The following is a 27,959-nucleotide window of genomic DNA, read 5'->3' as shown; positions in this document are numbered from 1 at the left end:
GGACTCCCCCACCACCGGGAACATCCTTCCTGCATCTATCCTGTCTAATCCTGATAGAATTTTATAGGTCTCTATGAGATCCCCCCTCATTCTTCTGAACTCCAGCGAATATAATCCTAACCGACTCAATCTCTCCTCATATGTCAGCCCTGCCATCCCAGGAATCAGTCTGGTAAACCTTCACTGCACTCCCTCTATAACAAGAACATCCTTCCTCAGATAAGGAGACCAAAACTGCACACAGTATTCCGAGTGTGGTCTCACCAAGGCCCTGTATAATTGCAGCAAGACATCCCTGCTCCTGTACTCGAATCCTCTGGCTATGAAGGCCAACAACATACCATTTGCCTTCTTTACCGCCTGCTGCACCTGTATGCTTACCTTCAGCGACTGGTGTACGAGGACACCCAGGTCTCGTTGTACATTCCCCTCTCTCAATTTATATAATAATCAATTCAGATAATAATCTGTCTTCCTGTTTTTGTTACCAAAGTGGATGACCTGACATTTATCCACATTACACTGCATCTGCCATGCATTTGCCCACTCACTCAGCTTGTCCAAATCATACTGAAGCATCTCTGCATTCTCCTCACAGCTCACCCTCCCACCCAGCTTTGTGTCATCTGCAAATTTGGAGATATTACATTTAGTTCCCTCATCTAAATCATTAATATATATTGTGAATGGCTGGGGTCCCAGCACCGATCCCTGCGGTACCCCACTAGTCACTGCCTGCCATTTGGAAAAAGACCCGTTTATTCCTACTCTTTGTGTCCAGTGCGTTCTTCCTATTTGTCCCTCATACTTCACATTAAAAAAGCACACTCAGTATACTCTTAACCTAAGTTAAACTTTTTGAAATTTGTCCCAGCTTCAAATAATTCAAATAAACAAACAGCTATTTTTAGATTTGAATCCCTGGGCTAACGAAATGGTTTTGATGCAGCTCTGGAAATTAGATAGACTGCACATGCTCAGAATTCAGGATCTGCATTCTGTCATCTCTGGGACAAAAAGCCCAGGTCCTCTGTGTTTTGCCTCTCTCACTGAACACTCAAGGAACTTTCCAGTTGTTTTCTCTAACAGCTGGCCATTCAGTCAGCAAGTGCTCAGCTCCTGTTTGAAATCAGTTTGGGCTGAATTGTTAAAAAAAGTTACTGATATGTAAACTGTCTGTTACAATAAGCCTGTTCCGCCCCTTACCCTCCAGTGCATTCAGTCACCCATCAAATCACTGAACATTGTGATAGAATCTCATGAACACTGCTGTTTGCCTCTAGGGGATATAATGAGTACCATTACCTTTGATAAGCCTCAACTTAACACTGTCCTTTACTCATTCCTGTAGAGACCCCTCCCCCAGCGAACTCCATTAAAGAGACACAGTGCAAAGAGAAGGAAAAGGAGAAAGAACAAAGTGCAGGAGATGAGACTAAGGAACCAGAAATGGTGAAGTCCAGTCAGGGCACAACACGACCAGAACCTAGTCAAAACATCCGAGAAATAATCAAATTGTACCAGAGCCAGCCAAAACCACCTCCCCCCTTGTACCAGCCTATCAGGTGAGAGCAAAAGGTCCACACTGTCGAATTGTGAATGCTGTGTAATATTCAGCTTAAGCAATAAATGATTTGCGTACTGATGGACATGGGAGGATGGCTGTTCCAATCCAGTCAATTGTCTCAGGTGCTTTGGGGTTGTCACTAACTTGGTGGGCTGCTAAGATCAGATTTCCTGCTGTTATACAAAGGATTCCAGAGCCAAGGGGCAGGAGTTTACCACAAACTTCGGGACCCCAATATTGGGATGAAATGGAGTCATGAGCACTCACTTACCGGCAACAGAATAAGCTAAGCAATTCTACAGGAGGTGCCCGCACTATCCCCATATTCCTTGATACCTTTAATATCTAGAAACCTATTAATCTCTGTCTTGAATATACTCAATGACTGAGCCTCCACAGTCCTCTCGGTAGAGAATCCCAAAGATTAACTGCCCTCTGAGTGAAGAAATTCCTCCTCATCTCAGTCCTATATAGCCTATCTATTTTTCCAAGACTGCGTCCCTTGGTTCTAGACACCCCTAGCCAAAGGAACCTTCCTGCAACCACCTTGTCAAGCCCTGTAAGAATTTTATATGGTTCAATGAAATCATCTCTCATTCCTCTAACCCCTAGACAATACAGGCCCAGTGTCCTCAACCTCTCATTAGAAAATCCTACCATTCCAGGGATAAGCATGCCCATTTCCAGCAAGACCTCGATAACATCCAGGTTAATGGCAAGTAGCATTCATGCCAGGCAATGACCATCTCCAGTAAGAGAGACTACAATCATCTCCCCTTGACATTCAATGGCATTACCATCGCTGAATCCCTCACTAACAACATCCTGGGGGTTACCATTGACCAGAAACTGAACTGGACTAGCCATATAAATACTGTGGCTATAAGAGAAGGTCAGAGACTGGGAATTCTGTGCAGAGTAACTCACTAAAGCCTGTCCACCATCTACCAGGCACAAGTCAGGTTTGTGATGGAATACTCTACACTTGCCTGGATGAGTGCAACTCTAACAACGCTCAACACCATCCAGGACAAATCAACTAGCTTGATTAGCACACCATTCACCACCTTCAACATCCACTCCCTCCACCACCAATGCACAGTGGCAGCAGTGTGTACCATCTGTAAGATGTACTTTAACCACTCACCTTCGACAACACTTTCCAAACCCACGGCCTCTACCACCAAGAAGGACAAGGCAAGCAGATGCATGGGAACACCATCACCTGCAAGTTTCCCTCCAAATCACACACCATCCTGACTTGGAAATATATCCCCGTTCCTTCACTGTCACTGGGTCAACATCCTGGAACACCCTTCCTAACAGCACTGTGGTGTACCTAAACCACATGCACTGCAGCAGTTCAAGAAGGCAGCTCACCACTACCTTCTCAAGGGCAATTAGGGATGGACAGTATAAATGCTGGCCTAGCTAGTGATGCCCATGTTCCTGAAAGAATAAATAAAATTCCTGGTGAACCTTCATTGCAGTCACTCTTTGGCAAGCCTACCCTTCCTTAGGTCAGGAGAGCAAAGGTAATTTCAACTTTCCCAACATTAATTGGGATAGACATATTGTTAAGGGCTTGGATGGAGTGGATTTCTTGAAATGTGTACAGGAGAGCTTTTTAGGTCAATATGTAGAGGGTCCAACAAGGGACGGCGCAGTGCTGGACCTAATTCTGGGAAATGAAGCCGGACAGGTGGCTGAGGTGGTGGTGGGGGAGCATTTTAGTGATAGCGATCACAACATGGTACAATTTAAGCTTCTAATGGACAAAGAAATAGACAAATTGCAAAAAAATGTTTTGGATTGGGGGAGAGCGGATTTTAGTAAAATAAGGCAGGATCCGGCCAAGGTAGACTGGGAACAGGTACTTGTGGGGAAATCTATAGAAGAGCAGTGGGGGGCGTTCAAAAAGGAAATGGGGAGGGTACAGGCTCAACATGTTCCCTCTAGGGTGATAAGAAGGAATAACAAGCCCAGAGAACCATGGATGACCAGAGATAATCAGGATATGATGAGAAGGAAAAGAGAGGCTTTTAGCAGGTACAAGGGAAGCAAATTAGCGGAAGTATTAGTGGAGTACAGAAAGTGCAGGGCGAAGCTTAAGAAAGCAATTAGGAGAGCAAAGAGGGGATATGAGAAAGCTTTGGCTGGTAAAAATAGGGAAAATCCCAAGATATTCTATAAGTATATCAATGGGAAGAGGATAACCAGGGAAAGAGTAGGGCCCATTAGGGACCAAGGGGGCAATCTATGGGTGGAGCCAGAGGACATCGCTAAAGTGTTGTACGGACACTTCACATCCGTCTTCACCAAGAGAATGAAGATGAAGGTATGGAACTCGGGGAGAGGGACTGTGAGATTCTTAAGCAAATTGATATAGGGAGTGACAAGGTATTGGAGGTGATGGCAGGCTTAAAAGTGGACAAATCTCCAGGTCCGGATGACTTGTGTCCCAGACTGCTGAGGGAGGCAAGGGAAGGGATCGCAGGGGCTCTGACCCAAATTTTTAATTCCTCTCTGGCCACGGGGGAGGTGCCAGTGGACTGGAGAACAGCTAATGTGGTTCCGCTATTTAGGAAGGGTTGTAGAGATAAGCCAGGGAACTACAGACCAGTGATACAGACGTCAGTGGTAGGGAAACTATTAGAGAATATTCTGAAGGAGAGAATCTATCTCTACTTGGAGAGGCAAGATTTGATCAGGGATAGTCAGCATGGCTTTGTCAGAGGGAGGTCATGCCTAACAAATTTGATTGAATTTTTTGAGGAGGTGACCAGGTGTGTAGATGAGGGTAGTGCAGTTGATGTGGTTTATATGGATTTCAGCAAAGCCTTTGACAAGGTCCCACATGGGAGACTTATGAAGAAAGCAAATGCACATTGGATACAGGGTAAATTGATAAGGTGGATTCAAAATTGGCTTAGTTGTAGGAGACAGAGGATGATGACAGAAGGCTGCTTTAGTGACTGGAAGCCCGTGTCCAGTGGCGTACCACAGGGATCTGTGCTGGGTCCCCTATTATTCATCATTTATATAAACGACATAGATGGCTATGTGGGGGGTGGGATTAGTAAGTTTGCGGATGACACAAAGATTGGCCGGGTGGTTAACAGTGAGGTTGAGTGTCTTAGGCTACAGGAAGATATAGACGGGATGGTCAAATGGGCAGATAAGTGGCAGATGGAATTTAACCCTGAAAGGTGTGAGGTGATACGCTTTGGAAGGAGTAATTTGACAAGGAAGTATTCAATGAACGGCATGACACTAGGAAGTTCTGAGGAACAAAGGGACCTTGGCGTGTGTCCATAGATCTCTGAAGGCGGAGAGACATGTTAGTGTAGTGGTGAAAAAGGCATTTGAGACACTTGCCTTTATCAATCGAGGCATAGATTACGAAAATAGGGAGGTCATGTTGGAGTTTTACTGTTGGTGAGGCCACAGCTGAAGTACTATGTGCAGTCCTGGTCGCCGCATTATAGGAAGGATGTGATTGCACTGGAGGGGGTGCAGAGGAGATTCACCAGGATGTTGCCTGGGATGAAACATTTAAGTTATGAAGAGAGGTTGGATAGACTTGGGTTGTTTTTGTTGGAGCAGAGAAGACTGAGGGGCGACCTGATCAAGGTGTACAAGTTTATGAGGGACATGGACAGGATGGATAGGGAGCAGCTGAAGGGTCAGTCATGAGGGGACACAAGTTCAAGTTGAGGGGCAGGAGTTTTAGTGGGGATGTGAGGAAAAACTTTTTTACCCAGATGGTGGTGACGGTCTGGAATGTGCTGCCTGGGAGGGTGGTGGAGGCGGGTTGCCTCGCATCCTTTAAAAAGTACCTGGATGAGCACTTGGCACATTATAACATGCAAGGCTATGGGCCAAGTGCTGGTAAATGGGATTAGGTCAGAAGATCAGATGTTTCTCACGTGTCGGCGCACACTCGATGGGCCGAAGGACCTCATCTGCACTGTGTGGTTCTGTGATTCTGTGAAATCTGTACACACTACCCCAGATGCAGTCTCACCAAGGCTCTATATAATTGCAATGAGACTTCTTCACTCCTATACTCGAATCCTCTTGTAATAAAGGCCACCACACCATTAGCCTTCCTAATTGCTTGCTGCACCTGCAGATTAGCTTTCAGTGAATTATGAACAAGTGCACCCTGTTCCCTTTGGACAGCAACACTTCTAATCTCACCATTTAAGAAACACTGCATTTCTATTTTTCCTAGCAAAGTGGATAACTTCATATTTTTCCACATTACCTGCCATGTTCTTGAATTGTTTCGGAGGTGCCCTCCGAAAGGAAAGTGAGAAGTTTAAAATCATAGAGGGAGAGCAGGCAGCCCCTCTGATTGGCCCACTGGGGCCCTAGGGCTGGCCTTCACTGCCCTCAGGCCCCTCTTTGGGTCATGAAGCCTATGAGAATTTGGTTCGTTCCAGCATGTTGGCACAAGCTAACCACAGGAATGAATTCCCTCAGTGGAATGGGTTATGATTGGGAGAGGGAGTCTGTGTGATTGGGAGGAGGGAGGGGTTGTGATTGGGAGGAAGGAGGGGGTGTGATTGGGAGGAGGGAGGGGGTGTGATTGGGAGAGGGAGAGGGTGCAATTGGGAGGAGGGAGGGGGTGCGATTGGAAGGTGGGAGGGCGTGCGATTGGGAGGAGGGAGGGGGTGTGATTGGGAGGTGGGAGGGGGTGCCATTGGGAGGAGGAAGGGGGTGCGGTTGGGAGGAAAAAGGGGGTGCGAATGGGAGGAGGGAGGGGGTGTGACTGGGAGGATGGAGAGGGTGTGATTGGGAGGAGGGAGGGGGTGTGATTGGAAGGATTTTTTATGAATTGACCTTTTCATGGGAGCCTGCATCAATGCCATTCAGACCGCTTGTTAGGCCGCATGTAACCCTTTTCCCGCATGCTATGCTGACTGCATTTAGTGAAAAAAAAAGGTAATCCTGGTAAAGGAGTCCTGAAGCTGGCTTTAAACTCCTTATTTGCAGATGTGAAGGACAGTAACATTTCAGGCATAAGCCCTGATTGCATCTTTTGATGCCTCCATCAATATGGCGTTTGGTGCAACGCCTCCAGCTCAGAATGCGCGTTTTCACATCACCCACCATACTGGATGCTTCACGGTCTGTTTTCATAGAGTCATAGAGTTTTACAGCACGGAAAGAGGTCCTTCGGCCCATTGTGTCCATGCCGGCCATCAAGCCCCTATCTACTCTAATCCCTTTTTCTAGCACTTGGCCCATAGCCCTGTATGCTTTGACATTTCAAGTGTTCATCTAAACACTTCTTAAATGTTGTGAAGGTTCTTGCCTCAAGCACCCTTTCAGGCAGTGAGTTCCTGATACACCCTCTGGGTGAAAAAATCTTTGCTCAAGTTACCTCTAAGCCTCCTGCTCCTTACCTTAAATCTATGGCCCCTGGTTATTGACCCCTCCACTAAGGGGAAAAGTTTCTTCCTTTCTACTCTATCTATGCCCATCATAATTTTGCACACCTCAATCAGGTCCCTCCTCAGCCTTCTCTGCTCTAAGGAAAAGAACCCCAGCCTATCTAGTCTCTCTCCATAGCTGAAACGCTCCAGCCCAGGCAAAATCCTGGTGAATCTCCTCTGCGCCCTCTCCAGTTCCTATAGTGTGGTGACCAGAACTGCACACAGTACTCCAGCTGTGGCCTAACTAGTGTTTTATACAGCTCCAGCATAACCTCCCTGCTCTTGTATTCAATGCCTTGGCTAATAAAGGCAGGTATCCCATATGCTTTCTTAACCACCTTATCTCCGTGTCCTGCTGCCTTCAAGGATCAATGGACATGCACACCCAGTTCCCTCTGTTCCTCCGTACTTCCTAGGGTCCTACCATTCATTGTGTATTCCCTTGCCTTGTTAGCCCTCCCAAAATGCATCACCTCACACTTTTCAGATTAAATTCCATTTGCCACTGTTCTGCCATCTGACCAGCCCGTCTATATCATCCTGTAGTCTAAGGCTTTCCCCCTCGCTATTTACCACACCACCAATTTTCGTATCATCTGCAAATCTACTGATCATACCTCCTTATATTCACATCTCAATCATTAATGTACACTACAAACAGCAAGGGAACCAGGACAGGACCCTGTGGTATGCCACTGGACACGGGCTTCCAGTCACAAAAACAGCCTTCTACCATCACCCTCTGCCTCCTACCACTAAGCTAATTTTGGAATCAATTTGCCAAATTACCCTGGATCCCATGGGCCTTTACCTTCTTGACCAGTCTCCCATGGGACACCTTGTCGAAAGTCTTACTGAAGTCCATGTAGACTATATCAACTGCGCTACCCTCATCTACACACCTAGTCACCTCCTCAACAAATTTAATCAAATTTGTTAGACATGATCTTCCCTGACAAAGTCATGCTGACCATCCCTGATTAATCCCTGCCTCTCCAAGTGGAGATTAATCTTGTCCCTCAGAATTTTTTCCAAAAGTTCCTCTACCACTGATGCTAGACTCACTGGCCTATAGTTTCCTGGTTTATCCCCACCACCCTTGTTGAATAATGGTACCACATTAGCTGTCCTCCAGTCCACTGGCACCTCTCCTGTGGCCAGAGGGGACTTGAAAATTAGTGTCAGAGCCCCTGCAATCTCCCATAGCAGCCTGGGATATATCTCACCTGGACCTGGGGACTTATCCACTTTTAAGTCCGCTCAATACCAATTTGTTCAAGTATCACAGTCCCCCTCCCTGATTTCTATACCTACATTGTCCTTCTCTATAGTGAATACAAATGCAAATTACTCATTTAAAACCTCACCTAAGTCTTCCGGCTCCTCACACAGATTGCCACTTTTGTCCCTAATGGGTCCTACTCTTTCCCTGGTTATACTCTTGGCCCTAATATACTTATGAAACGGCTTTTGATTTTCCTTTATTTTACCCACCAGTGTTTTTTCATGCCCCCTCTTCACTCCTAATTTTTTTTTTAAGTAACCCCCTGCACTTTCTATACTCCTCTAGGGCTTCCGCTGTTTTGAGCACTTGGTATCTACCATAAGCTTCCCATTTCTTCATTATCCAATCCTGTACATTTCTCAACATCCAGGGCTCTCTGGACTTGTTGGTCCCACACCTTTACAGGAACATCTTGGCCCTGCACTCTCACTATTTCCTTTTTGAATAACTCCCACTGCTCTTCTGTAGATTTTCCTACAAGTAGCTGCTCCCAGTCCACTTTGGCCAGATCCTGCCTTATCATATTAAAATCAGCCTTCTCCCAATTCAGAACCTTTATTTCGGTCCATCTTTGTCCTTTTCCATAAGTACCTTAAATCTTACTGAGTTATGGTCACTATCACTGAAATGCTCCCCCATTGACACTTCTACCACTTGCCCGGCTTCGTTCCCCAAAATTAGGTCCAGCACCACCTCTCTCTTGTAGGACTTTCTATGTGCTGGCTTAAAAAGCTCTCCAGGATACATTTAAGAATTCTGCCCAATCTAAGCCTTTTGCATTTTGTATATCCCAGTTAATATTGGGGAAGTTGAAATCCCCTACTATTATTACCCTATTATTTTTACACTTCTCTGAGATTTGCCTACATATCTGCTCCTCTATCTCCCCCTGACTGTTTGGGGGCCTATAGTACACTCCCAGCAAAGTGATTGCCCCCCTTTTGTTTTTAAGTTCTACACATATGGCCTCATTTGAGGAAACTTCTAAGATATCACCCCTCCTTGTTGCAGTAATTAACAATTCTTGATCAATATTGCGATACCACCTCCTCTTTTACACCCCCTCCCCTGTCTCGCCTGAAGATTCTATATCAAGGAATATTGAGCTGCCAGTCCTTCCCCTCCCTCAACCATGTCTCCGCGATAGCGATGATTTCATATCCCCATGTATTAATTAACACCCTCAATTCATCTGCCTTACTCACAAGACTCCTTGCATTGAAATAAATGCTATCCAGCCTTGCCATGCTTCCACGTGCCTTAACTTAACTATATACGCTCTGCCTTCCAGACTGACTTGGTTTTTCTTCCACACTTGTACACTTCTTCTACAGCATCACCCCCTGCTGTACCTCCACTCCATATCCCACCCCGCCCCCAAATTAGTTTAAACCCCCACCAACAGCAGTAGCAAACTGCCTCCAGCAAGAATGTTTTTCTTTCATTCACAGGATGTGGGCATCACTGATTGATACCCATCACCCTCAGAGCTGGCCAGCATTTATTGCCCATCCCTAATTGGACTTGTTCATAGGACATTTAAGAGCCAACCACATTACTGTGGGTCTGGAGTCACACATGTAGGCTAGACCAGGTAAGGACAGCAGATTTTCTCCCCTAAAGAACATTAGTGAACCAGATGGATTTTACAACAATCGACAATGGTTTCATGGTTATCATTAGACATCTGCCATGGCGGGATTTGAACCCGGGTTCCCAGAGCTTCGCCCTGGGTATCTGGATTATTAGCCCAGTGACAATACCACTATGCCCTCATCTCCCCTGTTGGTCCCATTCCAGTTCAGGTGCAACCCATCGAACTTGTACAAGTCCCACCTTCCCCAGAAACGGACCCAGTGATCCAGGAATCTAAAGCCCTCCCTCCTGTACCAACTCTTCAGCCACATATTCATCTGCTCTATCCGCCTATCCCCATACTCACTAGCACGTGGCACCGGAAGTAATCCAGAAATTACAACCTTTGAGGTTCTGCTTTTCAATCTGCTACCTAACTCCCTAAATTCTTGTTGCAGGACGCCATCCCTCTTTCAACCTATGTCATTGGTACCAATGTGAACCCAATCTTTGACTGTTTGCCCTCCCCCTTCAGAATGCCCTGCAGCCATTCAGTGACATCATTGACCCTGGCTCCAGGGAGGCAACACACCATCCTGGAGTCATCTCTGTGGCTGCTGCAATGCCTGTCTGTACCCCCCCACTATTGAGTCTCCTACCACTATTGCTCTTTCTCTCTTTCTTCCCACCTTGTGCAGCTGGGCTCTGGCTGCATTCCCCAGAGGAACCATCACTCTCACCATTTTCCAGCACAGAAAAACTATTCTTGAGTGGGATGCACTCTGGGGCTTTCCTGACTACCTGCCTGCCTCCCTTCTTCTGACTGGTGGTCACCCATTCCCTCTCTGACTGCATTTCCTTAAGCTGCGAGGTGACCATGTCTAAAAATGTGCTATCCACATAACTTTCAGCCTCGCGGGTGCACTGTTGTGCATCCAGCATAAGCTCACGCTCCGAAATCCGGCGCTCAAGCTGGTCAAACCAATGGCACTTCCTGCAGATGTGGTCATCCGGACTGCCAGGAACATCTAAGACTTCCTACATACTGCAGGCTGTGCAACACATGGGACTGAGCACCCCCCTGCCATACCTTTAGTTAAAATATTCTTACCTTAAATTTAAGCCAAGTAGAAAATTGTTTAAGTTTCTTTCTTTTTTAAAAAAGAAAGCTAGAACTCTTACCTTTCCTTAATATAGCTTTAAAGTGGAGAAAAACAACTTACCCACTACCTACCAATCAGCTCTCTGCTTTCCCCGACATCACTTCCGTCAGACTTTTTGAATTCTGACAGGGTTTCTGTTGGGGTTAGCTGCTGCTCCAACTGCCTCGATTTGGGCCTTGACCCTCAGGCTTTTATTGAGAAACTCCGCTCCGTTTTGCATCAGACATGGTGTCATTGCATTTTTAATTCAAAATATTCACCTTTGAACTGAATATTTTGCTTTTGGTATCTAACAGTGTCTGGTTTTTGAAAAGCTGCAGACCATGCTTTGTGTTTATTGAATACCCCAGTCACTTACCTGCTTAAAGTGTTCTGACCCTTGTGTGGAGCCCATCAGCTGACCAGCTTTGTACTGGGTGTTTGATGCATTCCCCCCACACTGTCCTGTTGGTTCCCACATCTAATATCTCTCTACTGTTGCTGTAGGAGGTCGGCAAAACCATTCCTGAAGAAAAGCAATCCCAAGGATGAGGCGTTATCTGTTTTAGGAATGCGACGACCAGCGTCTCCTCCAGAGGCTAAGGTAGGCTTGCCAACTCTGCTTGGGCATATGCCTGGAGATTTTATCACATGACCTCCAAACACCCACCTAGACAGTCCTTTATTCTTCATCTCCAATATTTTCATAACCAAGAAGAAAATGAAGAAAAATGGACAATATTTTATCCTTCCCAAGTCTCTGCCATGTAGCACCGTCCTGGAGATTAATCTAATTTCGGAGAGGCCATGGTAATCTGATACATAAATTAAAAACAGTGTGTGGAATACCAGTTACAAGAAGCAAATAGAAAATGGAGTAAGAATAATGTGCTTTACATCTGGTGTAATTTGTATGTCTCTGTCACACACACACAGTTTCAGTGGGGCAGTGTGTCCTGTATAATGGAGTATTGCATTTTGAGAGATGCCATTCTCTGGTTGAAATATTAAAACAAGGCTCTGCCCATCTGACCTGATGGTTCTTAGCTCAATTTGTAGAAGAACAAGTAGTTCTCCTGGTGCCGGGGCCAACATATCCCCCACGGACAACACCACCAAAACACAGAAATTGATTTTTCTCTCATTCCTGCTTTTGGGATCTTTGGTCAGAGGTTGGCAATTCTGTAATGAGTAACTCACCTTCTGACTTCCCAAAGCATGTCCATCTCCTACGAAGCACAAGTCAGGAGCATGATGAAACACTGTGCTCAGCAGGTTCTTTTCAAAATTAAATTTCATTTGTAAATATTTCATGTTGCATTTATTCAGATGTGCATCATCATTTTTTGTTGGGACCAGCTTAGCCAGAGCTAAATGTACTGACATGCCTCATGGTTGGCACATATTGATGGTTACGGGGGAGTTAGGGACATTTCCTTTATTGTGATGAAACGATGTTGTATTTTGCGTTCACCCTTCATTGAATGTTCCTGTTGGTGTCCAGTGTTATACTCACCACCCTGTGAGCTTGCAGGCTCAGTTGGCTCTCCCTCTATGTATTGTAAAGGACATTGTCTGAGATCACTCTCAGCAGGAATAATTGAAATATTGTAGGTGAAGCCAACACCCTGAGATGGACCCACATTTAGACAGTACTGACACTGCCCTTTAGGCCCCTAATTTCATTTGACTGACTGTTCCCCTTACCCCCACCATACCCAGGACACCAGGCTCTTCCCAAATCACTCCTCCAAGCCCCCGACCCCATTCTCTGTCCTCCCCTGGCTCCCTCTTCCGCTCCTTCAAGCCCCTGACCCCACTCCACACAACCCACTGTCTCACTGGTCCTGAGCCTCCATGCAAGCTGCCATTTTCCTCCTCCCTTTTCTTATGCCACAGAGTTCAATGAGGAAAACCTCAGACACAGCTGCACAAAGCTGATTGGTACATGCCACCTTCAAACAAATGTCAACTGGGTGCCATGAGATTTTCGTGCGCTGCTGACTTTATCTTGGAGGTAGGAGGTAATTTTTTAAAAGCTCTACGCAAATGAGAGTTCATGGCATGCAAATGTATTACAAGTATGAACCCACCACAGGCCAGAGTGAGGCCCGACATGCCACAAGAATGCTGCCGACTCAATCTCTGCATCTCAACCTGCCATTGGGTAATGGGATTTCGCATTGCGCCTAATTATGTCATGTTTCCCGCTCTTGTGCATTCCTTAAAACCTCACTCAAACTGTTTCACAGTGCTTAGTATTGAATAACAAGATTTTCCTCTACCTGGTTTCTCAGATATCACAATCCCTTGAGACACCTGTAGCCAGGTGAGTGATCACTCAAGTTAACTGTCAGATGGTGGCTGATCAGAGTCAGATCAATGGGGCAGGAGAGGCATCAAGCAGAGGTGGGGCACATCCGTTCAGGAAGTGAGGAGTAAAAGAGTTAGGTACACCTGTCACAGAGCTCATGAATTGCTAATCTGTTGATGTGATGTAAGCACACTGAAGTTTTTGAGGAAAGTAAATATGACTGAAAGGTTATTAATGAAGATCAATGCTTTCTCTAAAAATGTGTCTATTTCTACTGCAGGATTCCTCTGCCATAAAGGAAACACCGCCTGCAAAGGTTCCACCTAAGCCATTGCCAAAACCACAGAATTTTCCCCTGTCCTCTCAGCGCTCCATACAAGACCAACTTACACGGATATTTTCTCCACCAGCAACTGAACCCCCACTGCCACCTCTTCCCCCACCTCCTCCTTTTGATCCCCCTTCACCATCAACATCGACCAGTGAATTTCAGTTCTCCGCACTTCCACAAAAGAGAGGGGCAGGTAAGGCCAAGCACATTTTTAAAATCTTTCATGGAATGTAGGCATCACTGGCTAGGCCAGTATTTGTTGCCCATCCTAATTGCCCTTGAGAAGGTGGTGGTGAGCTGCCTTCTTGAGCCGCTGCAGCACCTGTGGTGTAGGTGCATCCACAGTGCTGTTAGGGAGGGAGTTCCAGAATTTTGACCAAGCAACAGTGAAGGAACGCGATACATTTCCAAGTCAGGATGGTTAGTGGCTTGGAGGGGAACTTCCAAGTGGCGGTGTTCCCATGCATCTGATGTCCTTGCCCTTCTAGGTGGTAGAGGTCGCTGGTTTGGAAGGTGTTGTCTAAGGAGCCTTGGTGAGGTGCTGCAATGCATCTGGTGTATATTACACATTGCTGCCAGTGTGGGTCTTTGTGGAGGGAATGAATGTTTAAGTTGGCAGTTGGGATGCCGATCAAGCAGGCTGCTTTGTCTTGGATGGTGTCGAGCTTCTTGAGTTTTGTTGGAGCCACACTCATCCAGGAAAGTGGGAAGCATTCCATCACACTCCTGACTTGTGTCTTGTAGATGGTGGACAGGCTTTGGGGAGTCAGGAGGTGAGTTACTCATCTCAGAATTCCCAGCCTCTGAACTGCTTTTGTAGCCACAGTTCAGTTTCTAGTCAATGGTATCCTCCAGAATTTTGATAGTGGGGGATTCGGCAGTGGTAATTGCTTTGAATGTCAAGGGAAGATGTTTAGATTCTCTCTTGTCAGAGATGGTCATTGTCTGGCACTTGTGTCATGTGAATCTTACTTTCCACTTATCAGACCAAGCCTGAATGTTATCCAGTTCTTGCTGCAAATTGACATGGACTGCTTCAGTATCTGAGGAGTCACGAATGGTACTGAGCATTGGGCAATCATCAGTAAACATCCCCACTTCTGAATTTAAGATGGAAGGAAGGTCATTGATGAAGGAGCTGGAGATGGTTGGGCGGAGGACACTACCCTGAGGAGCTCCTGCAGAGATGTCCTGGAGCTGAGATGATTGACCTCCAACAACAACCATCTTCTTTTGTACTAAGTAAATTAAACCAGTGGAGAGTTTTCTTCAGTTAACCAGGGATTCTTGATGCCACACTCTGTCAAATTCTACTTTGATCTCAAGGGCAGTCACTCTCACCTCACCTCTTGAGTTCAGCTCTGTTATCATGTTCGGACTAAGGCTGCAATGAGCTGAGCGGATCTGGTAGAACTTGAGCTGAGCATCAGTGAACTAGGTCATTGCTGTTTAAGTGCTGTTTGATAGCACTATTGACGACATCTTCCATCACTTTGCTGATGATCAAGAGTAGAGTCATGGGGCAGTAATTGGCCAGGTTGAACTAGTCCTGCTTTTTGAGGACAGGACGTATCTGGGCAATTTTGCACTTTGCCTGGTAGATGCCAGTACTGTAGCTGCACTGGGACAACTTGGCTAAGGGTGCAGCTAGTTCTGGAGTGCAAATATTCTGTACTACTGCCGGGCTGTTGTCAGGGCCAAAACCAGTGAATTGAATTGACTGCAGACTGGCACCACTATTCTCGACTGGATGTGGTAGAACTGCAGGGCTTTGATCTGCTCCATTAGTTGTGGGATCACTTAACTCTCTCAATTGTGTGTTGCTTCCGCTGTTTATCATGCAAATCGTCCTGTGTTGTAGCTTCACCAGGCTAACACCTCATTTTTAGGTATGCCTGGTGCTGCTCCTGGCATGCCCTCCTGCACTCTTCATTGAGTCAAGGTTGATCCCCTGGCTTGATGGTAATGGTAGAGTGGGGGATAGGCTGGGCTATGAGGTTACAGATTCTGCTGCTGCTGATGGCCCACAGCACCTCATGGATGCAGAGTTTGATCTGTTAAATCTGTTCTCAATCTATCCCATTTAACATAGTGCCACACAACACAATGGAGGGTATCCTCAACGTGAAGACGGGACTTGGTCTTCACAAGGACTGTGCGATGGTCATTCCTACATTTGTCATGGACAGATGCATCTACAACAGGTAGGTTCGTGAGGACAAGGTCAAGCAAGTCTTTAACCTCTTGTTTTTTCCTTCACCATCTGCCGCAGACCTAGTCTAGCAGATACAGATATTCCTTTAGGACTCAGTTTAGACATCATGAGGCCCAGAGTCAATATTGAGGACCGCCAGGGCAACTCTGTCCTGACTGTACACCACTATGTCACTGCTTCTGCTGGTCTTTCGTGCCAATGGGACAGGACATACCCAGGGATAGTGATGGTGGTGTCTGAGTCATTGTCTGTAAGGTGAGATTTGGTGAATATGACTATGTCGGGCTGTTGCTTGACTAGTCTGTGAGACAGCTCTCCCAATTTTGGCATAAGCTCCAAGATGTTAGTAAGGAGGACTTTTGGGGTTGACAGGGCTGAGTATAATGTTGTCGTTTCTGGTAGCTAAGTCGACGCTGGGTGGTCTGTCCAGTTTTATTCCTTTTTGATTTTTCTCTTGTAATTTGGTACAACTGAATGGCATGCTATAGGCCACTTCAGAGGGCATTTGAATCAACCACATCACTGTGGGTCTGGAATCACATGTAGGCCAAACCAGGTAAAGATGCAGATTTCTTCCCGTAAAGGATATGAGCGAGCCAGTTGGGTTTTTATGGCAATCGATGATAGTCTCATGGCACCATAACTGAGATTCGCTTTCAATTCCAAATATTTTAAAAATTAATTAATTGAATTCAACATACCATGAGATGGAGTAATCATGCAGTTTACCAGACCTTATCAGGGTCAGATCTTATGAATTCAGACTCCCGCAGAGATCTTCACTCTGCTGGATCTTGTATCAGGCATTTAAGCTGAAATGCCTAAAACATTCACCACTTCCACACCAACACACAGTGACAGCAGTAGCAGCATATACAGGATGCACTCCAGCAACTCACCAAGCTTCCCTCGACAGCACCTTCCAGACCCGTGACCTCTGCTACCTAAAAGGGCAAGGTGGAGCAGACCCATGGGAACACCATCACTTGCAAGTTTTCCTCCAACCACACACTATCCTGACTTGGAAATATATCGCCGTTCCTTTGCTGTTGTTGGATCAAAATCCTGGAACTCCCTTCCCAACAGCACTGTGGGTGTACCAACACCACATGGATTGCAGCGGTTCAAGAAGGCAGCTCACCACCAGCTCTTTTTTTATTCTTTCATAGGATGGGAACATTGCTAGCAAGACCAATATTTGTTGCTCATCAATTAGGGATGGACAACAAATGCAGAGCTTGCCAGCGACACCCATTTCCCATGAAAGAATTTTAAAAATTGTGCGTTAAAACTAATGCACAACTTTGTAAAGTTTACCCTAGAGAATAAATCCCTTTCACATTGTACCATCTCCACAGGAGATGCAGTACTTTCTCTGTCCATGTCTTTGTGATCGTCTCCAGTATTCTTTTTACTGAGAACCTTGTTGCTGGACAGGCTGATGCTGCTGCTCTGAGCAACAACCAGTGATCATCTGGCTCAAACTTTCTCATACTTTCATATCACTTTCTCAGTGGGCAGCACTCTCACTTCTGAGGTAAATGGTTGTGGGTTTAAGCTCCATTCCAAGACTTCAGCACGTGGTCTAGGCTGACACTTCAGTGCAGTACTGAGACAGCACTGTAATATTTAAGGTTATTCCTTAAAGATGAACCATGAAACTGAGGCCCAATCTGGCCTTCACAGTGCAACTGATTGAAGAAGCGGAATTCTCCTGGTCTGTGCCAATATTCATCCTCAACCAGCATTGTGAAAATAGATTAAATGGTCACATGCTTGATTGTTGTTCCTGGGGCCTCGTGGTGCACTAATTGACAGCTTCATTTTCTTAGACCACGACGGTAACATTATTTCACTGTGTACTTCATTAGTTATATAACAGTTTGGGACATTGAAAGATCATGAAAAATGCCATAAAAAGAGAGGTTTTTTTTTTCTTCTCTTTATCTTAACAGTGTTGTTACAAGATGAGGATATCAAAACCCATTTGTACAGGAGGACGGCCAGTGTATACTTCTCGTACATCAATATACCTTGGAAGCTCTACCTACGCAAAGAGGTACAGAATACACCAACTATGACAGTAATAAGTAACAAAGGCATAGCACACAAGGACTGTCAGTAATAATGGAGATACGGTACACAGAGACTGTCCGTAATCAGTAACAACGATGCAGTACACGCAGACTGTCAGTCACTAGTAACAGAGTTACAGGACATAGAAATTGTCAATAATCAGTCACGCAGGTACAATACACATTGACTGCCAGTGATTTATAATTGAGAAATAGAACGCATGGTGTGTCAGTAAATCAGTAACAGAGAAATAGGACATAGAAACTGTCAGTAATCAATCACATAGATCAGTACACACTGACTGCCAGTAATTAGTAACTGAGATACAGTATATAGCATCATTAATCAGTAACAGAGGCACAGGACACAGGGACTGTTACTAATCAGTAACAGGTACAAGACACAGAGATTGTCAGAAAACAATAACGGGTAAAGGCCACACAGACTATCAGTAATCAGTAACAGGTACAGGAGACAGGGACTGTCAGTAATCAGTAACAGGTGCAGGACACAGAGCGTCAGTAATCAGTAACAAGTACAGGACGCAGAGACCGCCAGTAATCTGTAACAGGTACAGGATGCAGAGACCGCCAGTAATCAGTAACAGGTACAGGACGCAGAGACCGCCAGTAATCAGTAACAGGTACAGTACACAGGCACTGTCAGTAATCAGTAACAAGCACAGGATGCAGAGACCGCCAGTAATCAGTGACAAGTACAGGACGCAGAGACCGCCAGTAATCAGTAACAAGTACAGGACGCAGAGACCGCCAGTAATCAGTAACAGGTACAGTACACAGAGACTGTCAGTAATCAGTAACAGGTACAGGACGCAGAGACCGCCAGTAATCAGTAACAGGTACAGGACGCAGAGACCGCCAGTAATCAGTAACAAGTACAGGACGCAGAGACCGCCAGTAATCAGTAACAGGTACAGTACACAGGGACTGTCAGTAATCAGTAACAAGTACAGGATGCAGAGACCGCCAGTAATCAGTAACAGGTACAGTACACAGGGACTGTCAGTAATCAGTAACAAGTATAGGACGCAGAGACTGCCAGTAATCAGTAACAGGTACAGTACACAGGGACTGTCAGTAATCAGTAACAAGTACAGGACGCAGAGACCGCCAGTAATCAGTAACAGGTACAGTACACAGGGACTGTCAGTAATCAGTAACAAGTACAGGACGCAGAGACCGCCAGTAATCAGTAACAGGTACAGTACACAGGGACTGTCAGTAATCAGTAACAAGTACAGGACGCATAGACCGCCAGTAATCAGTAACAGGTACAGTACACAGGGACTGTCAGTAATCAGTAACAAGTACAGGACGCATAGACCGCCAGTAATCAGTAACAGGTACAGTACACAGGGACTGTCAGTAATCAGTAACAAGTACAGGACGCAGAGACCGCCAGTAATCAGTAACAAGTACAGGATGCAGAGACCGCCAGTAATCAGTAACAGGTACAGTACACAGGGACTGTCAGTAATCAGTAACAAGTACAGGACGCAGAGACCGCCAGTAATCAGTAACAGGTACAGTACACAGGGACTGTCAGTAATCAGTAACAAGTACAGGACGCAGAGACCGCCAGTAATCAGTAACAGGTACAGTACACAGGGACTGTCAGTAATCAGTAACAAGTACAGGACGCATAGACCGCCAGTAATCAGTAACAGGTACATGACACAGGGACTGTCACTAATCAGTAACAGGTACAGTACACAGGGACTGTCAGTAATCAGTAAAAGGTACAGTACACAGGGACTGTCAGTAATCAGTAAAAGGTACATGACACAGGGACTGTCAGTAATCAGTAACAGGCACAGTACACAGAGACCGCCAGTAATCAGTAACAAGTACAGGACGCAGAGACCGCCAGTAATCAGTAACAAGTACAGGACACAGAGACCGCCAGTAATCAGTAACAAGTACAGGACGCAGAGACCGCCAGTAATCAGTAACAGGTACAGGACGCAGAGACCGCCAGTAATCAGTAACAAGTACAGGACGCAGAGACCGCCAGTAATCAGTAACAAGTACAGGACACAGAGACCGCCAGTAATCAGTAACAGGTACAGGACGCAGAGACCGCCAGTAATCAGTAACAAGTACAGGACACAGAGACCGCCAGTAATCAGTAACAAGTACAGGACACAGAGACCGCCAGTAATCAGTAACAAGTACAGGACACAGAGACCGCCAGTAATCAGTAACAAGTACAGGACGCAGAGACCGCCAGTAATCAGTAACAAGTACAGGACGCAGAGACCGCCAGTAATCAGTAACAAGTACAGGACGCAGAGACCGCCAGTAATCAGTAACAGGTACAGTACACAGGGACTGTCAAAAATCAGTAAAGGGTACATGACGCAGGGACTGTCAGTGATCAATAACAGGGACAGGGTACGGACTGCCAGTAACAGGTACAGGACATAGGAACTGTCAGTAATCAGTAACAGGTACAGTACTCAGGGACTGTCAGTAATCAGTAACAGGTACAGTACTCAGGGACTGTCAGTAATCAGTAACAGGTACAGTACTCAGGGACTGTCAGTAATCAGTAACAGGTACAGTACACAGGGACTGTCAGTAATCAGTAACAGGTACGGTACACAGGGACTGTCAGTAATCAGTAACAGATATATTACACAGGGACTGTCAGTAATCAGTAACAGGTATATTACACAGGGACTGTCAATAATCAGTAAAAGGTACATGACACAGGGACTGTCAGTAATCAGTAACAGGTACAGGACACAGGGACTGTCAGTAATCAGTAACAGGTACATGACACAGGGACTGTCAATAATCAGTAACAGGTAGAGTACACAGAGACTGTCGGTAATCAGGTACAGTACACAGGAACTGTCAGTAATCAGTAAAAGGTACATGACACAGGGACTGTCAGTAATCAGTAACAGGTACACGACACAGGGACTGTCAGTAATCAGTAAAAGGTACAGTACACAGGGACTGTCAGTAATCAGTAAAAGGTACATGACACAGGGACTGTCAGTAATCAGTAACAGGCACAGTACACAGGGACCGTCAGTAATCAGTAACAGGTACAGTACACAGGGACTGTCAGTAATCAGTAAAAGGTACAGTACACAGGGACTGTCAGTAATCAGTAAAAGGTACATGACACAGGGACTGTCAGTAATCAGTAACAGGCACAGTACACAGGGACTGTCAGTAATCAGTAACAGGTACAGTACTCAGGGACTGTCAGTAATCAGTAACAGGTACAGTACACAGGGACTGTCAGTAATCAGTAAAAGGTACAGTACACAGGGACTGTCAGTAATCAGTAAAAGGTACAGTACACAGGGACTGTCAGTAATCAGTAACAGGTACAGTACACAGGGACTGTCAGTAATCAGTAACAGGTACAGTACTCAGGGACTGTCAGTAATCAGTAACAGGTACAGTACACAGGGACTGTCAGTAATCAGTAACAGGTACGGTACACAGGGACTGTCAGTAATCAGTAAAAGGTACATGACACAGGGACTGTCAGTAATCAGTAACAGGTACAGTACACAGGGACTGTCAGTAATCAGTAACAGGTACGGTACACAGGGACTGTCAGTAATCAGTAAAAGGTACATGACACAGGGACTGTCAGTAATCAGTAACACTACAGGACACAGGGACTGTCAGTAATCAGTAAAAGGTACATGACACAGGAACTGTCAGTAATCAGTAACAGGCACAGTACACAGGGACTGTCAGTAGTCAGTTACAGAGATGCAGGACACGGACTGTCAGAAATCAGCAACAGGTACAGGACAAAGAGACTGTCAGTAATCAATAACAGGTACAGGACACAGGAACTGTCAGTAATCAGTAACAGGTACAGGACACAAGGACTGTCAGTAATAAGTAAAAGACACATGACATGGACTGTCAGCAATCAGTAACAGGTATATTACACAGGTACTGTCAGTAATCAGTAAAAGGTACATGACACAGGGACTGTCAGTAATCAGTAACAGGTACAGTACACAGGGACTGTCAGTAATAGGTACGGAACACAGGGACTGTCAGTAATCAGTAACAGGCACAGTAGACAGAGACTGTAAGTAATCAGTAACAGGTACAGGACATAGGAACTGTCAGTAATCAGTAACAGGTACAGGACACAAGGACTGTCAGTAATAAGTAAAAGACACATGACATGGACTGTCAGCAATCAGTAACAGGTATATTACACAGGTACTGTCAGTAATCAGTAAAAGGTACATGACACAGGGACTGTCAGTAATCAGTAACAGGTACAGTACACAGGGACTGTCAGTAATAGGTACGGAACACAGGGACTGTCAGTAATCAGTAACAGGCACAGTAGACAGAGACTGTCAGTAATCAGTAACAGGTACAGGACATAGGAACTGTCAGTAATCAGTAACAGGTACAGGACACAAGGACTGTCAGTAATCAGTAACAGGCACAGTACACAGGGACTGTCAGTAATCAGTAACAGGTACAGTACACAGGGACTGTCAGTAATCAGTAAAAGGTACAGTACACAGGGACTGTCAGTAATCAGTAAAAGGTACATGACACAGGGACTGTCAGTAATCAGTAACAGGTACAGTACACACGGACTGTCAGTAATCAGTAACAGGTACAGTACACAGGGACTGTCAGTAATCAGTAAAAGGTACATGACACAGGGACTGTCAGTAATCAGTAACAGGTACAGTACACAGGGACTGTCAGTAATCAGTAACAGGTACAGTACTCAGGGACTGTCAGTAATCAGTAACAGGTACAGTACTCAGGGACTGTCAGTAATCAGTAACAGGTACGGTACACAGGGACTGTCAGTAATCAGTAACAGGTACGGTACACAGGGACTGTCAGTAATCAGTAACAGATATATTACACAGGGACTGTCAGTAATCAGTAACAGGTATATTACACAGGGACTGTCAATAATCAGTAAAAGGTACATGACACAGGGACTGTCAGTAATCAGTAACGGGTACAGGACACAGGGACTGTCAGTAATCAGTAACAGGTACAGGACACAGTGACTGTCAGTAATCAGTAACAGGTACATGACACAGGGACTGTCAATAATCAGTAACAGGTAGAGTACACAGAGACTGTCAGTAATCAGGTACAGTACACAGGAACTGTCAGTAATCAGTAAAAGGTACATGACGCAGGGACTGTCAGTAATCAGTAACAGGTACAGGACACAGGGACTGTCAGTAATCAGTAAAAGGTACATGACACAGGGACTGTCAGTAATCAGTAACAGGTACAGGACACAGGGACTGTCAGTAATCAGTAAAAGGTACATGACACAGGGACTGTCAGTAATCAGTAACAGGTACAGTACACAGGGACTGTCAGTAATCAGTAACAGGTACGGTACACAGGGACTGTCAGTAATCAGTAAAAGGTACATGACACAGGGACTGTCACTAATCAGTAACAGGTACAGTACACAGGGACTGTCAGTAATCAGTAACAGGTACGGTACACAGGGACTGTCAGTAATCAGTAAAAGGTACATGACACAGGGACTGTCAGTAATCAGTAACAGGCACAGTAGACAGAGACTGTCAGTAGTCAGTTACAGAGATGCAGGACACGGACTGTCAGAAATCAGCAACAGGTACAGGACAAAGAGACTGTCAGTAATCAATAACAGGTACAGGACACAGGAACTGTCAGTAATCAGTAACAGGTACAGGACACAAGGACTGTCAGTAATGAGTAAAAGACATATGACATGGACTGTCAGCAATCAGTAACAGGTATATTGCACAGATACTGTCAGTAATCAGTAACAGGTATAGTACACAGGGACTGTCAGTAATAGGTACGGAACACAGGGACTGTCAGTAATCAGTAACAGGCACAGTAGACAGAGACTGTCAGTAATCAGTAATAGGTACAGGACACAGGAACTGTCAGTAATCAGTAACAGGTACAGGACACAAGGACTGTCAGTAATCAGTAACAGGTATATTACACAGGTACTATCAGTAATCAGTAAAATGTACATGTCGCAGGGACTGTCAGTAATCAGCAACACGTACAGGGCAAAGAGACTGTCAGTAATCAATAACAGGGACAGGACACGGACTGCCAGTAACAGCTACAGGACACAGGAACTGTCAGTAATCAGTAACAGGTACAGGACACAAGGACTGTCAGTAATCAGCAAAAGATACATGACACAGGGACTGTCAGCAATCAGTAACAGGTACAGTACACAGTGACTGTCAGTAATCAGTGAAAGGTACATGACACAGGGACTGTCAGTTATCGGTAACAGGTATATTACACAGGGACTGTCTGTAATCAGTAACAGGTACAGTACACAGGGACTGTCAGTAATCGGTAACCGGTACAGTGCTCAGGGACTGTCAGTAATCAGTAAAAGATACATGACACAGGGACTGTCAGTTATCGGTAACAGGTATATTACACAGGGACTGTCTGTAATCAGTAACAGGTACAGTACACAGGGACTGTCAGTAATCGGTAACAGGTACAGTACACAGAGACTGTCACTAATCAGTAACGGATAAAGTACTTAGGGACTGTCAGTAATCAGTAACAGGTACAGTACACAGGTACTGTCAGTAATCAGGTACAGAGATACAGTACACAGGGACTGCCAGTAATCAGCAACAGCTACAGGACACAGCGCCTGTCTGTAATCAGTAACAGGTACAGTACACAGGGACTGTCCGTAATCAGTAACAGGTACAGCACACAGGGACTGTCAAAAATCAGTAAAAGGTACATGACGCAGGGACTGTCAGTAATCAATAACAGGGACAGGGTACGGACTGCCAGTAACAGGTACAGGACATAGGAACTGTCAGTAATCAGTAACAGGTACAGTACTCAGGGACTGTCAGTAATCAGTAAAAGGTACATGACACAGGGACTGTCAGTAATCAGTAACAGGTACAGTACTCAGGGACTGTCAGTAATCAGTAACAGGTACGGTACACAGGGACTGTCAGTAATCAGTAACAGATATATTACACAGGTACTGTCAGTAATCAGTAACAGGTATATTACACAGGGACTGTCAATAATCAGTAAAAGGTACATGACACAGGGACTGTCAGTAATCAGTAACAGGTACAGGACACAGGGACTGTCAGTAATCAGTAACAGGTACAGTACACAGAGACTATCAGTAATCAGTAACAGGTACAGGCCAGAGAGACTGTCAGTAATCAATAACAGGGAGAGGACACGGACTGCCAGTAACAGATACAGGACACAGGAACTATCAGTAATCAGTAACAGGTTTAGTACACAGGGACTGTCGGTAATCAGTAGCAGGTACAGGACACAAGGACTGTCAGTAATCAGCAAAAGATACATGACATAGGGACTATCAGTAATCAGTAAAAGGTACAGTACACAGAGACTGTCAGTAATCAGCAACAGGTACAGTACACAGGGACTGTCAGTAATCAGTAACAGGTACAGTACACACGGACTGTCAGTACCAGGCACTGGACACAGGGACTGTCAGTAATCAGCAACAGCTACAGGACACAGGGACTGTCAGTAATCCGTAACAGGTGCAGTACAAAGCGACTGTCAGCAATCAGTAACCAGTACAGGACACAAGGACTGTCAGTAATCAGTAACAGGTACAGTACTCAGGGACTGTCAGTAAACAGTAACAGGTACAGTACACAGGGACTGTCAGTAACAGGTACAGTACAAGGGACTGTCAGTAATTAGTAACAGATGCATGCACAAGGACTGTCAGAAATCAGGTACAGTACACATGGACTGTCATTAATCAGTAACAGGTACAGGACACGGGGACTGTTAGTAAGCAGTAAAAGGTACAGTACACAGGGACTGTCAGTAATCAGATACAGTACAAAGGGCCTGTCAATAATCAGTAACAGGTACAGCACACAGTGTTTAGTTACACAGATACAGGACACAAGGACTGTCTGTAATAAGTAAAAGGTACATGACACAGGGACTGTCAGTATTCGGTAACAGGTACATTACACAGGAACTGTCTGTAATCAGTAACCGGTACAGTATAGAGGGACTCTCAATAATCAGGTACAGAGATACAGTACATAGGGTCTGTCAATAATCAGTAACAGGTACAGCACACAGTGACTGTCAGTAATCAGTAACAGGTATTTTACACAGGGACTGTCAGTAATCAGTAACTGAGATACAGAACAGAGGGACTGTCAGTAGTCTCCAACATGTACAGAACCCAGTGACTGTCAGTAATCAATAACAGACACATATTCAGAGAGCATCGGTAACAGGTACAGTACTGACAGTAATCAGTAACAGGTACAGTACTGACAGTAATCAGTAACAGGTACAGTACTGACAGTAATCAGTAACAGGTACAGTACTGACAGCAATCAATAACAGATAGAGTACATGGGAACTGTCTGTAATCACTAACAAGTACAATACACAGGGATGTCCGTAAACAGTAACAGGTACAAGACAGAGGGACTGTCATAATCAGTAACCCATAGTACAAGAGACTGCCAGTTATCAGTAACAGAGATACAGGACACAGGATCTGTCAGTCATCAGTAATAATGGTTGTGATGATCTCAGTTGTTATGATCCCAGTAACTTTGTTCTTAAAGAAAGAAATCTGAAATCCCAGTTATTTACTGATGAATGAAGCCACAAAGATCCACCGTATAAAATGGAATATTTTTCACTATACAAGAGTCAAACAATGCAAACACAAAACACTAACTTAGCTACCGCTCTACTCTAAAACCCAGAATCAACATAGTTAAACTTTAATTCACAGGCAAATTGTGGTCAATTATAAACTATAAATTACACATTAAATGGCTGTTTTTAGCTACTGTTATTATGTTCTCTCCATCATGATCAGAAACAGAATCCAGGGAATGAACGGTGAGGGTCTGGTAATGTCTGGGCAGTAATTGTTATGTGTGGAGTCATTGTCAGTGCTGCCTTTTATAATGGACAGAAACTTTTGGCATTTATTTAGAACTGTCCTATATCTTGCATTAATATGGAGTGTTCCACTTTGACTGAGAGAATGAAACCTTCCCTAATCAGCTTAATATATCGCTACTCCACTCTTAAGCCCCATGGCTGTAGCCCAATGACTCTCACTAACTCACCAATTTCCTCATTCTCCACATCTGAGGCTCGACCACAAGTATCAAGATGCTATTTGACTATGGGCATTAATTTGCATCGAGCACTGATATGCTTTCCCACATTCTAGCAGGAATAACCATATGCTGGTAAAGAAGAGCAACTTGTGTTGTTTCTAACCAATCTGCCAATCCTATTGCCATGCTGACTGAGATCACCCGACTCAGTGCCAACAAGAATTAAACCTGGGATCTTTCTGTTCTTTATTGTTCGGTAATATGATGAATTCTGATGATACTGACTGAATCTTAGGGCAATCCACAGGTGGTGCTGATATCAATCATTAGAACTGGACAGATTTCGCTTCTCTCCAAAATTTTGTATAACTAACTCTCAGCTTTACTCCTGCAGCTGTTTTACCCACGGGAGAGGTTTAACAATGATTACATTCTCAACCTGATGTGTGAACAGGTAAGAGCATCTGACTGGAGCATTTCAACTTCTGCGCATTGTGAGACAAGGATACTGCTAAGGAAAGGGTTTAAACTGTGCAGAACTAATAATACACAGTTTCAGGACGAAACACAGATCAATTGTATTCACAAAAATTAAACTGAGGTTCAGCATGTGTGATAGGAAACTGAGGTACAGGGCTGTGTGCTATTAGAGACTGATGTCCAGGACTGTGTACTGTTAGAGACTGAGGTACAGTACTGTACTGTTAGAGACTGAGGTACAGGACTGTGTGCTGTAAGAGACTGAGATACAAGATTGTGTGCAAGATATTGAGGGACAGTACTGTGTGCAGTAAGAGACAGGTATGAGACTGTGTGCTGTAAGAGACTGCGATACAAGACTGTGTGCTGTTAGAGA

The 27,959-nt window shown here is 45.0% G+C and overlaps 1 protein-coding gene across 1 annotated transcript in view; it reads left to right on the top strand.

Moving 5' to 3' along the window:
• myo15b (myosin XVB) overlaps positions 1–27,959 on the top strand; it is a 461,255-nt gene that overhangs the window by 344,933 nt on the left and 88,363 nt on the right. The window contains exons 42-46 of the mRNA XM_078529125.1: positions 1,354–1,565; positions 11,521–11,617; positions 13,608–13,851; positions 17,829–17,932; positions 27,498–27,557. Of these exons, the coding sequence (XP_078385251.1) occupies positions 1,354–1,565; positions 11,521–11,617; positions 13,608–13,851; positions 17,829–17,932; positions 27,498–27,557 (717 nt within the window). The remainder of the gene's footprint in view (positions 1–1,353; positions 1,566–11,520; positions 11,618–13,607; positions 13,852–17,828; positions 17,933–27,497; positions 27,558–27,959) is intronic.

This window comes from Cetorhinus maximus, chromosome 24 (genome assembly GCF_964194155.1).
Source record: "Cetorhinus maximus chromosome 24, sCetMax3.hap1.1, whole genome shotgun sequence".
NCBI lineage: Eukaryota > Metazoa > Chordata > Chondrichthyes > Lamniformes > Cetorhinidae > Cetorhinus > Cetorhinus maximus.
The sequence above is the reverse complement of the archived record's forward strand: the minus strand, read 5'-3'. Positions and strand labels throughout refer to the sequence as shown.